Source organism: Phaethon aethereus (assembly GCF_964289735.1).
Source record: "Phaethon aethereus genome assembly, chromosome: 1".
Lineage (NCBI taxonomy): Eukaryota > Metazoa > Chordata > Aves > Phaethontiformes > Phaethontidae > Phaethon > Phaethon aethereus.
The window spans coordinates 223,902,581-223,915,490 of record NC_138575.1 but is presented as its reverse complement, the minus strand read 5'-3'; the positions used below and the strand labels follow the sequence as shown (position 1 = coordinate 223,915,490).

The 12,910-nt window shown below is 70.0% G+C and overlaps 1 protein-coding gene across 1 annotated transcript; it reads left to right on the top strand.

Annotated features, from left to right (window-relative positions):
* The first annotated feature begins 5,996 nt into the window (after positions 1-5,996).
* Positions 5,997-12,385, top strand: FHIP1B (FHF complex subunit HOOK interacting protein 1B). The gene is made up of 11 exons (XM_082007287.1): positions 5,997-6,296; positions 6,371-6,973; positions 7,691-7,849; positions 7,917-8,003; positions 8,154-8,321; positions 8,685-8,764; positions 8,986-9,155; positions 9,273-10,316; positions 10,395-10,573; positions 10,667-10,829; positions 11,439-12,385. The coding sequence occupies exons 1-11, from the start codon at positions 6,159-6,161 to the stop codon at positions 11,732-11,734; spliced, it is 3,087 nt and encodes a 1,028-aa protein (XP_081863413.1). The 5' UTR covers positions 5,997-6,158; the 3' UTR covers positions 11,735-12,385.
* The last annotated feature ends 525 nt before the right edge of the window (positions 12,386-12,910 follow it).

Here is a 12,910-nt window from a genome sequence, read left to right as displayed (position 1 = left end):
TGCCCGGTGCAGGGAGTACCCAGTGCAGGAGTGTCCGGTGCTGGCAGTTCACCGATGCAGGGGGGTGCCCGGTGAAGGAGGTACCCGATGCAGGGGTGCCCGGTGCGGGGGGCTCCCCCGGTGCGGGGATTCCCCGGTGCAGGAGGTGCAGGGGTGCCCGGGGCAGGTAATTCCCCGCGGCGGGTGTTCCCTCGTTCCCGCGCCGCCGAGCTCGCCCCCGGCACCCCTCGGCCTGCGCGACCCCGGGGTAGTCCAGGCCCCGCCTCCGAGCCCCGCCCTGGCCGCGGCGCAGCCAATGAGCGCTCCGGAGCGCCCGGCCCCGCCAAGCCCCGGGATGGCGGGCCCCGCCTACCGAGGCGGTCGGGGCGGGGCCGTGGGCGGGGCGGGAGGGGCCGAGGGCGGGGTCTGCGCGACCGGTGCGTCGGGCGGCGGCGGGAAGATGGCGGCGGGAGCGCGGGGCCCGCAGTGGGGGCGGCTGGTAAGCGGCGGGGCCGGGCGGCGGCGGCGGCGGCTGTGGCGCCGGGGCCGGGGCTGGGCGCTGGCAGCGGGGCGGGGGGACAGCCCGCCGCGGGCCCTGGCGGGGTCGGTCTGGGCTCGGCGGTGCCGTACGGGGCCCGGCGGGCGCCCTTCTGCCGGCCGTAACGGGGCGCCCGGGCCGCCGCCTGCCCTTGGCCGTGCGGGGCCGCCTGGCCCGTGGGTGTCCCCGTGCGGGGGATCCGGGCCGGGCGGCGTCCTTGGGGGTGCCGCGGTCCCGGGGGTGCGTGGGCGCCGTGAGCCGGGGCGGGGAGCGGCCGCGCCGGGGCCTGGGCTGGGCCGTGCGTGCGGAGGGGCGGTGGGCGCGGCAGCCTGGGGGTCCCCCCTGTCCGGGGCCGGGTCGAGGGGGCCGGGCCCCGCGTCCGACGCCTCCTCTTCCTCCCCAGGTGCGGCGCTGATGGGACGGGACCCGCCGCGACCTTGACCCCAGGTAGGCGGCTCTGCCTCGGGCAGGGCAGGCAGCACCCCGGGGCTGGGGGAGGGCCCGGGCCCGCCCCGCCGTGGTCCCTGGGCGGCGGCCAGGAGATGACCGGGGTGGGCAGCACCTCGCACGGGCCTGGGGGTTCCCGGCCCCAGCTGGAGGGTCCAGCCCTGGGCACCCAGCGTGTGATGTCTGCCCGGCACCGGGGATGTGCTGAGCAGGTGGGTGTCTCTGCACTGGAGGGGGCTGCAGGGCCCTGTCATGGCTGGACAGACTCGCCATCCTGCCTGAGCTCTCTGGTGCTGGCCCTGTGGAAGTGCCCAGCTCTCGGGCTCCTGGTTGCTGCTGTTGCTGCCCCTGTCCCAGGGTGAGTGATTTTGGGTGGGATGCCTCCGGCCGGCAGTGAGGCAGGACCGAAATGCTGGTGTGGTGCCTGTAGCCTGGCAGTGGGTGCGGGCACAGGCAGCTGGTGGCCTTTGGCCTCTCCAGGAGCAGTGGTAGGTCCCCATCGTGTACCTGAGGTTGCCCCCCAGTGAGCAGGGCGAGCCCTGTGCCCTGCCCCTACCTCGTGGGGTGCAGAGGAGGGGGCTGCTGCCCACTGGGCACAGAGGCAGACTGAAATGCCTCCCTCGGCAGCGGCTGCTACCCCTCTGCCTGGCGCTGCCTGCTCCCTGCCTGCTGCTTCTGAGAGCCTGTGGGAGCCCCTCGTCCCTCTCTCCCTGCGCTAGACTTTGTCCTCGTCCCCACGGCGGTTGGGGGGCAGCCAGGCCCTGGCAGCTGCCTCCCTGTGTCACTGGCCACTGGATGTCTGCTGTGTGTCGGAAGAGCTGCCTGCGGGCCGGACCTGCCTCCTCCCGGTGGGGGGTTGCTTTCCTGCAGCTGGGATGCCTCACCGTAGACCAGCCCAGGAGGTTGGTGCTGGTGGGAGAAGGATGAGCTCCTGGTGCCCGGGTGGGCTTGGCGGCACTGTGCCCTGGCATGTCTTGGCTGCTGCCCGGGTCCCCTCCACATGTGGTGGGGTGCTGAGGAGTGAACAGGTGCCAGGACGGAGCTGGCAAGTCCTGGCCTTCGGGGCCATCGCGTGGCAGACAGGTCCCATGCCAGCCCGGCTGTGGGACTGCCCGCTCTTGCACCTGCTGCATGGCTGTGGCTGTCCCCCGCTGCGTGATGTCCTGTGGCTGCCACTGGGCTTTGCCTCCCTGTCCCCACCTCCGTGAACGCTTTGCTCTGCTCTGGCTCGTCCCCCACACCACTTTGCCAGCCCCTGTGAGGGTCTTGTACAGTGACAACACACCGAACAGCCTGACCGCAGCCTGGCATGGGGCATGAGCTGTGGTGACAGTGTGCTGGGTGCTGCCCCTGCCCGAGGCCGGTCTGCACGGGGGCTCACCCCGGCACGCTGGCCTTCAGTGAGGTCTAACTTCAGCAACTGCAGTCAGACCTCACTCGCACTGGAACGGGATGCCGGTTGTGCCATGGTATAAATACGTCTGGCCAGTGCCTGAACCACAGGAGGAGTGTGTGCCTGCCTCCTGCTGCCAGCACTGCCATGCTCGGCTGCCTGGGGGCTTCGTCCCCCTCGTTAGTGTGCTTTGAGAAGGTGCTGGTGCTGGGGCCCTGCCTGTGTCGGCTTTTGGCTTTCCCTGCTGTGTCTGGTCCACTTCCCTCTTTCTGCCTCTTGTGGTTTGGGTTTTCTTTAATGGCCGCTTTTGTTTCCCTTCTGCCCGTGGGAGCTCTTCCACCTCTGCCGTGGGGCCACGTCCTAGGGGCCAGCCGTGTGCTCGGCCCCCTGTCCCCCTAGGCCACCCGTCTCCCTGCAGGGTGGCTCGTAATGGCTTCTTGCTGGTCCTTGCTGAGCCCTGGTGTGTGTGTGCTGCCGGCAGGGCCATGGTGACTCACCGTGCTGTGGGGCTGCTCCCGGCCCAGCAGCAGAGGGTGGAGGCTGGAGCTGTGCCCCATTGTGGCACAGGGGCTGCACACGCTGACTGCTCCCGGCATGTCCCCTGTGCCGGGCTGCCATCCCCAGGGAGGGCTCTGCCCCCCTGCCCTGGCATGCTCCGGCACGCCTGCTGCGCTTGGCACGCGTGGTGCCCGGCCCCGCGCTGGCTGTCCCTGCGGTGTGTGCTGCCCGGCCGCCCCGGGAGGTTATTTCTGGCAGGGCCAGGCAGCTGGGGCTGCCGGCGCCGGCTCTCTGTGCTGTCACTCTTTCCACACGCTGCTGAGGGGGTTGGTGGGGGCCTGCACGGGTGCAGGGACTCTGGGATGGGCATTGTGGGGCTGCAATGGCTTCTCTGGGGCCATCCCCCGCCCCAGGCGCCCCTGGGACCCCTGCAGTGACAGTGGGTGCGGGCAGCCAGCTCCCAGCGCAGCATGGCACTCTGTGCCTATGCCTGTGCCGCGGTGGGCCCTATAAATATCCCCGCTGGCTCTCTGGCAGCAGCGTCATGCCGCACTGTTTGTGGGTGCGCTGCTGGTGTTGCTGCCGCCACCAGGCTGGGCTTTCCCCAACTTCTTAAAGGCCAATGCTGCCAGTGCCCTGGCATGATGGGCAGCACTGGGGCTAGTGGGAGCCCCATCCTGCATGCTGCCTTGGCTGCGGTCAGTGCCGATCGCGGTGCGGTCAGTGCCGATCGCGGTGTGGCCTTGTGCCGTGCTGCCCTTTGGCCCTTGTGCCGGGTGAGCTCGCGTTTGTGACACCCAGGATTTTGCTTTGAGGACCCACTGCCTCCTCTCACAGTGCTTCTGCCTAGGGGTCCTGCCTGCACCCCCCAGCCCTGGGGCCTCTGCTGTGGAGGTGGCTGGTGCCTCCCTAAAGGGTCTGGCTCCATGTGCTGGTCCCTTGGCCCTCCCCTGCACCCCAGTTGCTGGCACCTGGCCTGTGCCCCTTGCCTTGCCTGGCCTCCTCTGTGGGGTCTGGGGGGGGTCAGTGCCCCAGCCCAGCTGGGGGGATCAGCCCCGGCCTGCTCCCGTGTCCCACCGCAGGCTCTGGATTTGATGCAGCCTGCTGTCTTGGCCTCACTGCCTTCCCCAGCTTCCCTGCTGCAAGGCAGGGGCATGTGCTGGCACCGGTGTGGGCTGGAGCTGGGGTGCTGGTGGGGCTGGGAGAGCAGACCCGGACGGGGCTGGGTGGGTCAGGCGAGGTGTGGGTGCACGAAGCCCCGTCCCCGCCGCAGGACTGCCAGTGGCTCTGGGTGGGGATGAGGGATCCCACCTCCACGGGACGGGAACAGCGCAGCGTCGCTGGCCTTGCGCAGGTGCAGGGGGGTCTGCCGCTCGCTGTCACCGTGCGGCGGTGGCAGGACCAGTGGCAGGGGCTGAGACACCATAGTTGGGAAGGTGCTGAGCAGGAACCTCTGCTTGGTGTGAGGGGTCTGCGGGTGTCCCCCCTCCCCAGGGAGCGGCTCTGGGGGCACCTCCTTCCCCTCCCTGTGCACGGTGCCTGTGGTGCAGCCGGGTGTTGGGGCTGCTGTCGAGCCAGGCTCCTGCTGCAGCTGTTGGGGCGCCTGTGCCCCGCAAGCTGGCTGCTGCTGGGCCATCAGTCCCACCGGCTGTGGGGTGTGGGGGCAGGTGGCTGTCCGGGCTGGGTGCCGAGTGCTTCCCACACTCCTGGGCTGGGCGCTGCGGGCTGGGCCAGCTCCTGGGTTCAAAGTGCAGAGCTGGGTGTGGAGGCAGGGCTGGCAGCCAGAGCCCTCCTGGCCTGTGCCGCCCCGGCACGCTCGCCCTTCCTCTTCCCTGGCCCAGCTCCCGCCAGCCCGGCGCTCCGGCACTCCTTCCTCCTACCGCGCCTAGGGTCAGCCCTGGGGCAGTGCCTCAGCGCCGGCAGCCGGTCCCTTCCGCAGCGGCATCCTTGTGGGGTGGGCAGGACCTTGAGGGGCAAAGCCACGGGCTGTGGTGCTGCTGCCAGCTCCTGTGCGGCAGTGGGGAGCTGCGGCCCCGCTCACCGACGTAGGTGATGCGGCTGCTCTGCCCCATCCTATCCTGTCGCCCCGTGGGGAGGTACACACAGGGCTGTGGGGTGCTGTGGGTGCTGACTTTGCTTCCCACATGCTCCCTGCCTCCTCCAGCCTGGCTGCCCTGCCCAGTGGCGCTGGGCCGTGGCCGCGTGCTGCACTGGCAGCTCGGGTCTTGGCTCTGGTGTCCGGGGCTGTCACCGCACTGGCTGTGTGCCGTCCCATCTGTGTGACATCCTGACACTGCTCTGCCCTCGAGGGCTTCCCCGGTGCCTCCCTGCTGGGCACACTCCTCCTGTGGTGACCTGCTGTGCCGTTGGGCACGGCCGAGCTGACGGTGCCCGGCGGGGTGGTCGCTGCCTGTGCCTGCCAGAGGTTGCCCCTGTGCTGCTCCCCTCCCGTGCTCGCTGCCCACCGATCCGCAACCAATGTGGCAGCAGTGGCTCCTTGCCTTCTTCCCCAGCGGCTGTGGCACAGCCCTGCACCGCCTGAGCCACAGGTGCTGGGGACTCTGGCTCCGGGATGGTGCAGCAGCCCTGCAGCAGTCCCACGGCGCTGCCCTCCCAGCCGCCTGGGCACCCTGGGGTGACGCTTCTCCAGGGCACCGGCTGCCCTCGGCTGGGAGCTGTCCCCTGCTGCCGCGCTGGCAGGTCTGTGGCAGTGCCGGCCAGGCCAAGACAAACATGGGGCTGTGGGCAGCATTGCTGCCGGCCGTGTCCCTGTCCTGGTGTGGGAGCAGCTTCCCTGGCCAGTACCGCTGGGTGCTGGGCAGGGGCAAGGGCTTGGTGGTGGAGCGCGATGCGGGCAAACAGGCAGCTGCCCCCAATCAGGGCAGGGCAGGGAGCTCGGGGGCAGGCAGGGCAGGCCTGGCGCATTTGCCAGCTGTATTGCCGTGGGGCAGGATCAGTGCGGGGAGCGGAGGCAGTGCAGGGGAGCCCTGGGCTGGGCTGGGGGCATCCACATGGGATCCTGTGTATCCCAACTGCGTGGGGGGATGTGCTGCCGGGCCCACCTGCCCTCTCTCATGCAGCCTGTCCTTTGGGCCTGGGTGGTGCCGGGTGCTCCCTGGGACCGCACGGGCTCTGAGCCGCCGCTCTCCCCGCAGCCCAGCCCGGGGTGGCAGCAGCATGGAGAGAGGGGCCCTGCGGCCCGCCTGCTCCCCTGTGCCCCCGCGGCACCGCCAGGCAGCAGTCAGACCCGGCCCGGCCCGCAGGGCACCCCGCCGCTGCCCGTGACTGTCCCCCGCCCCGCCGATGGAGAGGATGAGCTGGCTGAGCAAGCTGAACCCGCGGGCGGCCGGGCAGCGTGCCCCCCGCAGCGCCAGCCTGCAGAGCCCCGTCACGGCTGACCCCGAGACCTGCCTCATGGTCTTCAAGAACCACTGGTCCCAGGTGAGCTGGGGCGCGGGGCCAGCGGGGGGACCCTCCCCGTGCCCAGCACTCAACACCGCCGTGTCCCCTGCCAGGTCCTGCGCATCCTGGAGCGGCGCGGCTGCAAGCCGGCCCCTGACGACCTCAGCGCTGTGCGCAACAACACCTACCAGATGCTGAACCTGCTGGCGGAGGACCGGCCGCGGGGGGAGGCAGCCCGGGGGCCCATCCTGGAGTTTGTGGCCTCAGAGAACCTGCTGGAGCGGCTGCTGTGCTGGCACCTGCAGGGTGACTTCACCGAGGAGCGCAAGGTGGAGCAGCTGAAGCTCTACGAGATGCTCATCAGCCAGGCCCGGCAGCCCCTGCTGCGGCACAAGCCGGTGCTCACGCCGCTGCTGCGGCTGCTCAGCCTGTGTGCCGAGCCTACCTCTGCCCCGCTGGAGAACAGCCTCGTCCTGCTGCTCAACCAGCTCTGTGTCTCCGTGGCCAAGGAGCCCTCCATCCTGGAGCTCTTCTTCCACAGCCACACGGACCAGGGCCCCGCCAACCTCATCATCTTCTCCCTCCTCATCCCCTTCATCCACCATGAGGGCGTCCTGGGGCAGCAGGCCAGGGACGCGCTGCTGCTGATCATGGCGATGTCTGCCAGCAACCACGCTGTGGCCAAGTCCATCACCGACAACTCCTACTTCTGCCCGGTATGGCTCGGGGTGGCTGGGCTGATGTGGCACAATGCCCCCCCTTCCCCAGAGCGGTGCTGGGACCCAGCCGGTCCCCAGGAGCTCCACTGCCCATGCTGGGTTGGGTTTGGCTGTTGGGGCAGGAGCTGCAGCTATCCCTGGAGGAAGGTCCTGCCCTGGCTGGGGAGCCTGGGCTGTGGGGCAGGGAGGGCTTGGAGATGGAGGGCTTGGCAGCGGGCTGGGGACAAGGGGACTGGTTCCCTGGGGACAGCGGGGGATGTAGGGCCCAGCAAAGCTCCCCTGCTTTGAACTGGGATGGAAGAGGGCAGGTTTCCCTGTGGGATTTGTGTTTGGAGGAGGGTGGTTGTGTCCAGCAGCTGGAGACCCAGAGCCTCCGGTAGCTGGCAGGCAGGAGCAGAGCAGGCAGGGCTGGTGTCAAGGCTCCATGGCGTGTACCAGGGCAGTACTGCGGGCACCTGCACCCACTCTGCTACTGCTGCTGCTCTCTGCTGCGTCCAGCACAGTGCAGCTCTGATCCTGGCCGCACGCCGGCTGGGCCAGGGGCTAGCGGCGGGTCCGTATGGGCTGCCGTGCTGGGCTGCGGGGTGGGGTGTCCCTGGTGGGCTTGGCTGAGCGGGGCACTGTGGTGGCTATCCCTGCGCAGGCTGCCCAGTGCCATGGCTTCCTGACAGGGGGGCTGGCAGCTCGCGGGGAGCTGAGTGCCTGTGTCCCCAGGTCCTGGCCACGGGCCTGAGTGCCCTGTACTCCTCCCTGCCCCGCAAGATCGAGGTGCGGGGGGACGACTGGCACTTTCTGCGCCGTGAGGACTGGATCGGCGTCTCCTCCCTCGTCCTCTTCATGAACTCGCTGGAGTTCTGCAATGCCGTTATCCAGGTAGGGCTGGGGGGCTGCCGGCCCCGTGCAGGGCTGGCTGTGGCCCTGACCCCTCGGTGCTCCGCAGGTTGCACACCCCCTTGTGCAGAAGCAGCTGGTGGACTACGTCCACAACGGGTTCCTCATCCCTGTCATGGGGCCGGCACTGCACAAGGTGAGGGGGGACCTCCCCGCAACGGGCGCGGAGCTGCCTACTGGCTTGGGCAGGAGGTTTCCTGCCTGTACGTCTGCCCGTGCGGGTGGGCAGGAGCCCCCATGGGTGCCCATGTGGCCCAGCCCCACGCCAAGCTGCTGCCACCCACAGACCTCCATCGAGGAGATGATTGCCAGCACAGCCTACCTGGACCTGTTCCTGCGCAGTGTCAGCGAGACGGCCCTGCTGAAAACCTTCCTGCGCTTCATCCTGCTGCACCGCCATGACAACAGCACCATCCTTGACACCCTCGTGGGACGCATCAACAGCAACTCCCGGGTGAGAGGCACTGGGCTGCTCCCACAGCCCCTTGAGCTGCTGCCTGCCCATGGCGCTGCCCTTCTGCCCCACTGTGGGCTGCCCCGTGGCACTGCCTGGCCATGGCACTGCCCTCCTGCCCCACTGTGGGCTGCCCCGTGGCACTGCCTGGCCACAGCACTGCCCTCCTGCCCCACTGTGGGCTGCCCCATGGGACTGCCCGGCCACAGCACTGCCCTCCTGCCCCACTGTGGGCTGCCCCATGGGACTGCCCAGCCATGGCACTGCCCTCCGGCCCCACTGTGGGCTGCCCCATGGAAGTGCCCAGCCATGGCACTGCCCTCTGGCCCCACTGCGGCTCCCTCACCTCTGACCTGTCCCCAGCTCTGCATGGTGTCCCTGAGCCTCTTCCGGACGCTGCTCAGCCTCAACTGCGAGGACGTCATGCTCCAGCTGGTGCTCAGGTAACCCACCCCATGCCTCAGGTGCAGGGGGATGACCTGCTGCTGCCCCACCCCCTGGGAGGTTCCTTTGGGATGTGGCCCGGGGTGTTGACCCCAGCCATGCATGTGGGGCAGCTGTGTCTTCTGCCCCACTACCGAAAGCTTTGGGGTCCAGCCATGTCCCGCTCCCCTGCTTGTGTCCCCCACCTGTGGCCCCTGCGTGCAGCCCCGTGCCCCCCCAGGTACCTACTGCCCTGCAGCCACGTCATGCTGAGCCAGAAGCGGGCGGTCAGGGACCTGGACATCTACGGGAAGACGGCTGCCAAGTTCCTCTCCCTCATCCCGCGGTGCTGCCGTCCCGAGAGCCTGCCGCCGCCCGACCGGGAGGAGGAGCATGCTGCCTGGTCCAAGGGTACAGTTCTGGGGTCCCTGCACCCCCTTGGGCCTGTGGCTGTGGGTGGCCATGCTGCACCGCTGCTGCCCCCCTTCCCGGCTCTGCACTGAGCCCCCTCTGCACCATTGCCCGCAGGCCATGGCAGCCCCAACGTGGACACCTCCTCGGTGGTGACGGTGCCGAAGCCCTCCACGCCCTCCCGGCTCTCCTTCTTCATGCGGCAGCAGAGCGCAGCCCCGGAGGTGGCCGGCCCAGCGCCGCGATCCCCCGGCACGCCGTCCGGCAGCCCCTGCCACCGGGCTGGCAGGTGGGAGGAGGTGTCGGAGCTGGACAGGAACTACCTGGAGTACCTGCGGGACGCGCGGCGCAGCATCGACCGCTGCACCTGGGCGTGCCGCGTCTGGTCGGCCCCCTACGATGGCGAGGAGCCCAGCGCCAGTGGTGCAGCCCCCCCGCCTGATGGCAGCCCCCCGTTTGGCCCTGACTGCCTCGGTGCCCCGCGCCCCCCGGGACCCCTCACCCCGCGGACTAAAAAGAGGGGCCTGCCAGAGGAGGGGGCGAGGGAGGGGCAGGGGGGGCCCCCCAGCAGCAGCGGCGGCGGTGGTGAGCCTGGCAGCGGGGCGGCCAGCCCTGAAGCCCGGGACTCGGGGACGCTGGTGAACGGGGCGCACAGTCCGGTGGAGCCAGGCCGGCCTGAGGGGGACGTGGCGGTGAAGAAGGTGCGCCGGAGCCCCCAGGGTGAGGGCGATGGTGTGGGGCCTCCCCCCGAGCGGGACTACCGCCCGGTCCCGGCACAGAATGGGGCTGTGGCCCCCCCGACCTCCCAGCCACAGCCCCCGGGCTGGGAGCCACTGCCCTCGGTGGACTCGCTGATCGAGGAGCTGCTCGCCCGGGTGCCAGCTGAGCCCAATGGGGCTGGCGTCACCATCGAGGCCTTCACCGAGGAGCTGCGGGAGATAGAGGCTGAGATGAAGAACGGCGGTGGGGCCCTGCCCACCCCCCAGGAGCCCCCTGAGGCGCCCCTGTCCCGTGAGGAGGAGGAGGCCTTTGCCAGCTTCGCCACCCTGCCCGAGGGGGATGCTGCGGGGCGGGTGCTGCTGCGGCCGCTGGATCCCCTGTCCCAGCTGGTGGCCAGCCCGCCGCGGGCGGTGGGGCCGCCCCCCAGCCAGCCCTTCACAGGTGGGGCCGCGGAGCCGGTGGCAGGGCGGGGGTCCTGCTGCCCGTGGCCCTGCCTGACGTGCACCCCCCTGGCCACAGGCCCCTTCGTCTCGGTGCTGTTCGGAAAGCTGGAGAACATGCTGCACAACTCGCTTTACGTCAACTTTCTGCTGACAGGGCTGGTGGCCCAGCTGGCCTGCTACCCCCAGCCCCTGCTGCGCTCCTTCCTCCTCAACACCAACATGGTCTTCCAGCCCAGCGTCAAGTCCCTGCTGCAGGTATGCCCCAGGTGGGCAGGGGTCCCCCGGGACACCCACACAGCACCCAGCCCTTCCTGGGGCTGGCTATCATGGTGTTCCCTCGCCTTGCAGGTCCTTGGCTCGGTGAAGAACAAGATTGAAAGCTTTGCTGCCAGCCAGGAGGACTTCCCGGCTCTGCTCTTCAAAGCCAAGAAGTACCTGATTGCCCGGGGGAAGCTGGACTGGTCGGACGCGCCCAGCGCCGTGCCCTCCCTGCGCCGCACCGAGACGCTGGGTGAGGGCAGCCAGGGCTGCCAGCGGCTCGGGCGAGGGCTGGCCGGGCGTCGCCTGCCCTGGCAGGGCATGGCACAGGGACTGGGGGCTGCGTTCCACGAAGGGCTGGGTGTTGTACGGAGGGCTGGGGGCTGCGCGTGGCGTTGCACAAAGGGTTTAGGGCGGCAGGGAGCGCTGGGGGCTGTGCGGAGGGCTGGGGGCTGCATGTTGCCATGTACAGAGGCTGGGGGCTGTGCAGAGGCTGGCGTCTGCGCTTTGTCTTGGACAGAGGGCTGGGGGTGGCAGGGAGGGCTGTGGGCTGTGCGGAGGGCTGGGGTCTAGGCAGAAGGCTGGGGGCTGCACATTGCATTGTATAGAGGGGCTGGGGGTTGTTCAGAGGCGCTGGGGGCTGCATGTTGCTTTGCACAGGGGCAGGGGGCTGCCCCCGGCATTGCACAGGGGCAGGGGGCTGCATGTTGCATTGCATAGAGAGCTGAGGGCAGTACAGAGGGCTGGGGGCTGCATGGAGGGCTGGGGGCTGCCCTCTGCCTTGCCCGTGGGCCTCTCCCTGGGGCCCAGGGCTGGGGCTGGGGTCTGGGCGGTGGGCACAGGACCGACCCGGTCCCCGCAGTGAAGAGCCGGAAGCCGTCCATCGGGGAGCTGATCCTGCGGCACACCAACAGCCCGACGCGGGCGCGCCAGGCGGCACAGCTCGCTTTCCAGCACGTGCGGGACGGGCAGGTGCTGCAGGCGCTGGCTGGAGCCTCCCTTTTCCGGGGCTCGGCTGAGCGACAGAGCGAGGCGCTGCGTGTCAAGAACGCCGTGTACTGCGCCGTCATCTTCAGCGAGTTCCTGAAGGAGCTGGCGGCCATTGCCCAGGCCCATGCTGTCACCTCCCCGTTCCTGACTGAGCCCCCTGAGGAGTGACACCACCCCCCCCAGGCCTGCGCCTTTTTAACTACCCCCAGGACTTGGACCTTTTTAATTTATTGGGGACGAATGTTTGGCTGAGACCTTGCTGCAATATGTACAGGAGTGACAGGCGGCCCGCCCCCCCCCGTGGCTCGGGGGCCGGCAGGGCAGGACCCTGGGTGTCCCCGGGCACGGGGCGGGCTGGCTCTGCCCCCCTTTGCCCCCCACTGCTCCCCGGGGGCCGCACGTGCCACAGGGCCCTGCTCCGGCCTGGCCCCAGGGCGCTGGGGGTCCCTGGCGCTGCGGGACATCCCGGCCCTGCTGTCAGCGGTCGCCCACCCAGCCCCTCTCTATGCAACACCCGCCGCCTGCCCTGGCCAGCCTGTGCCGTGGGGCTGCCGGGGGTGTGGGGCTCGGGGGGCCGGGGCGCAGTGGGGCTGGGGCAGTGCATGAGGAGGGCTGCGTGTGTCTGTGCTGTGTAAAAGCCCTTCTGTAGTAAAGGGTGTGGTCGAGGGCATCGCGCGCCGCTGCCTGTGCCGCTGCCTGCGCCGCTGCCAGGCCAGGAGGGGGCTGGACCGGGCTGGGTGCCGGCGTCCCCCTGCCATGGCCGGGGTGCAAGCTGGGACCCCAACGTGCAGATAGCAGCACCAGCTGTGGTGCCAGCTTCAGCTGTGTTGGGGCACCCGGTGCCGCGTGGCCTCTGTGTCAGACACCCGGCAGCGGAGGCTCGGGATTGGGGCAGCCCCAGGAGGGGCTGGGGGGTCCTGGGGTGGGGGGCACAGTCCCCCCTAGCGCAGGGGTCTGGTGCTGGTCTGTCCCTGCTGTCCCAGCCGGCTGCCCCCAGCTGTGCTGCTGGCCTGGGGCATGTCCTGCATCGGGGTGCTGTGCTTGCCCCGCCATGGCACCCCGTGTCTGCCCTCCTGGCCCGCTCTTCTGCTGTGGGGGACTTGTGCCTTGGGTCACCTGTGACCCCCTACCTCAGGCCCTGGCCCCCAGCAGCACCTCGAGCCCCCCCACACCCAGGCGCTGGCCCCACAGGTGGGGCTGAGGCTGCGGCAGGTCATGGTGTTTATTGGTGGTTGTACAAATGTCTGGGAAGTGCTGGGGCCGTGGGGCACCACGAGAGCCTGAGCCAGCCCTGGCAGAGGCTGGGCTTGGGCAGTGGGACCCCCCGGCCCCCCGTATAGGGCT

Excerpts from the sequence above, each read along its gene's own strand:
- FHIP1B (XM_082007287.1), top strand. The coding sequence starts at position 6,159 with ATGGAGAGGATGAGCTGGCTGAGCAAGCTGAACCCGCGGGCGGCCGGG. Across the intron at positions 10,317-10,394 it reads CCCCAGCCAGCCCTTCACAG|GCCCCTTCGTCTCGGTGCTG; the intron begins GTGGGGCCGCGG and ends CCCTGGCCACAG. Across the intron at positions 10,830-11,438 it reads GCGCCGCACCGAGACGCTGG|TGAAGAGCCGGAAGCCGTCC; the intron begins GTGAGGGCAGCC and ends CGGTCCCCGCAG.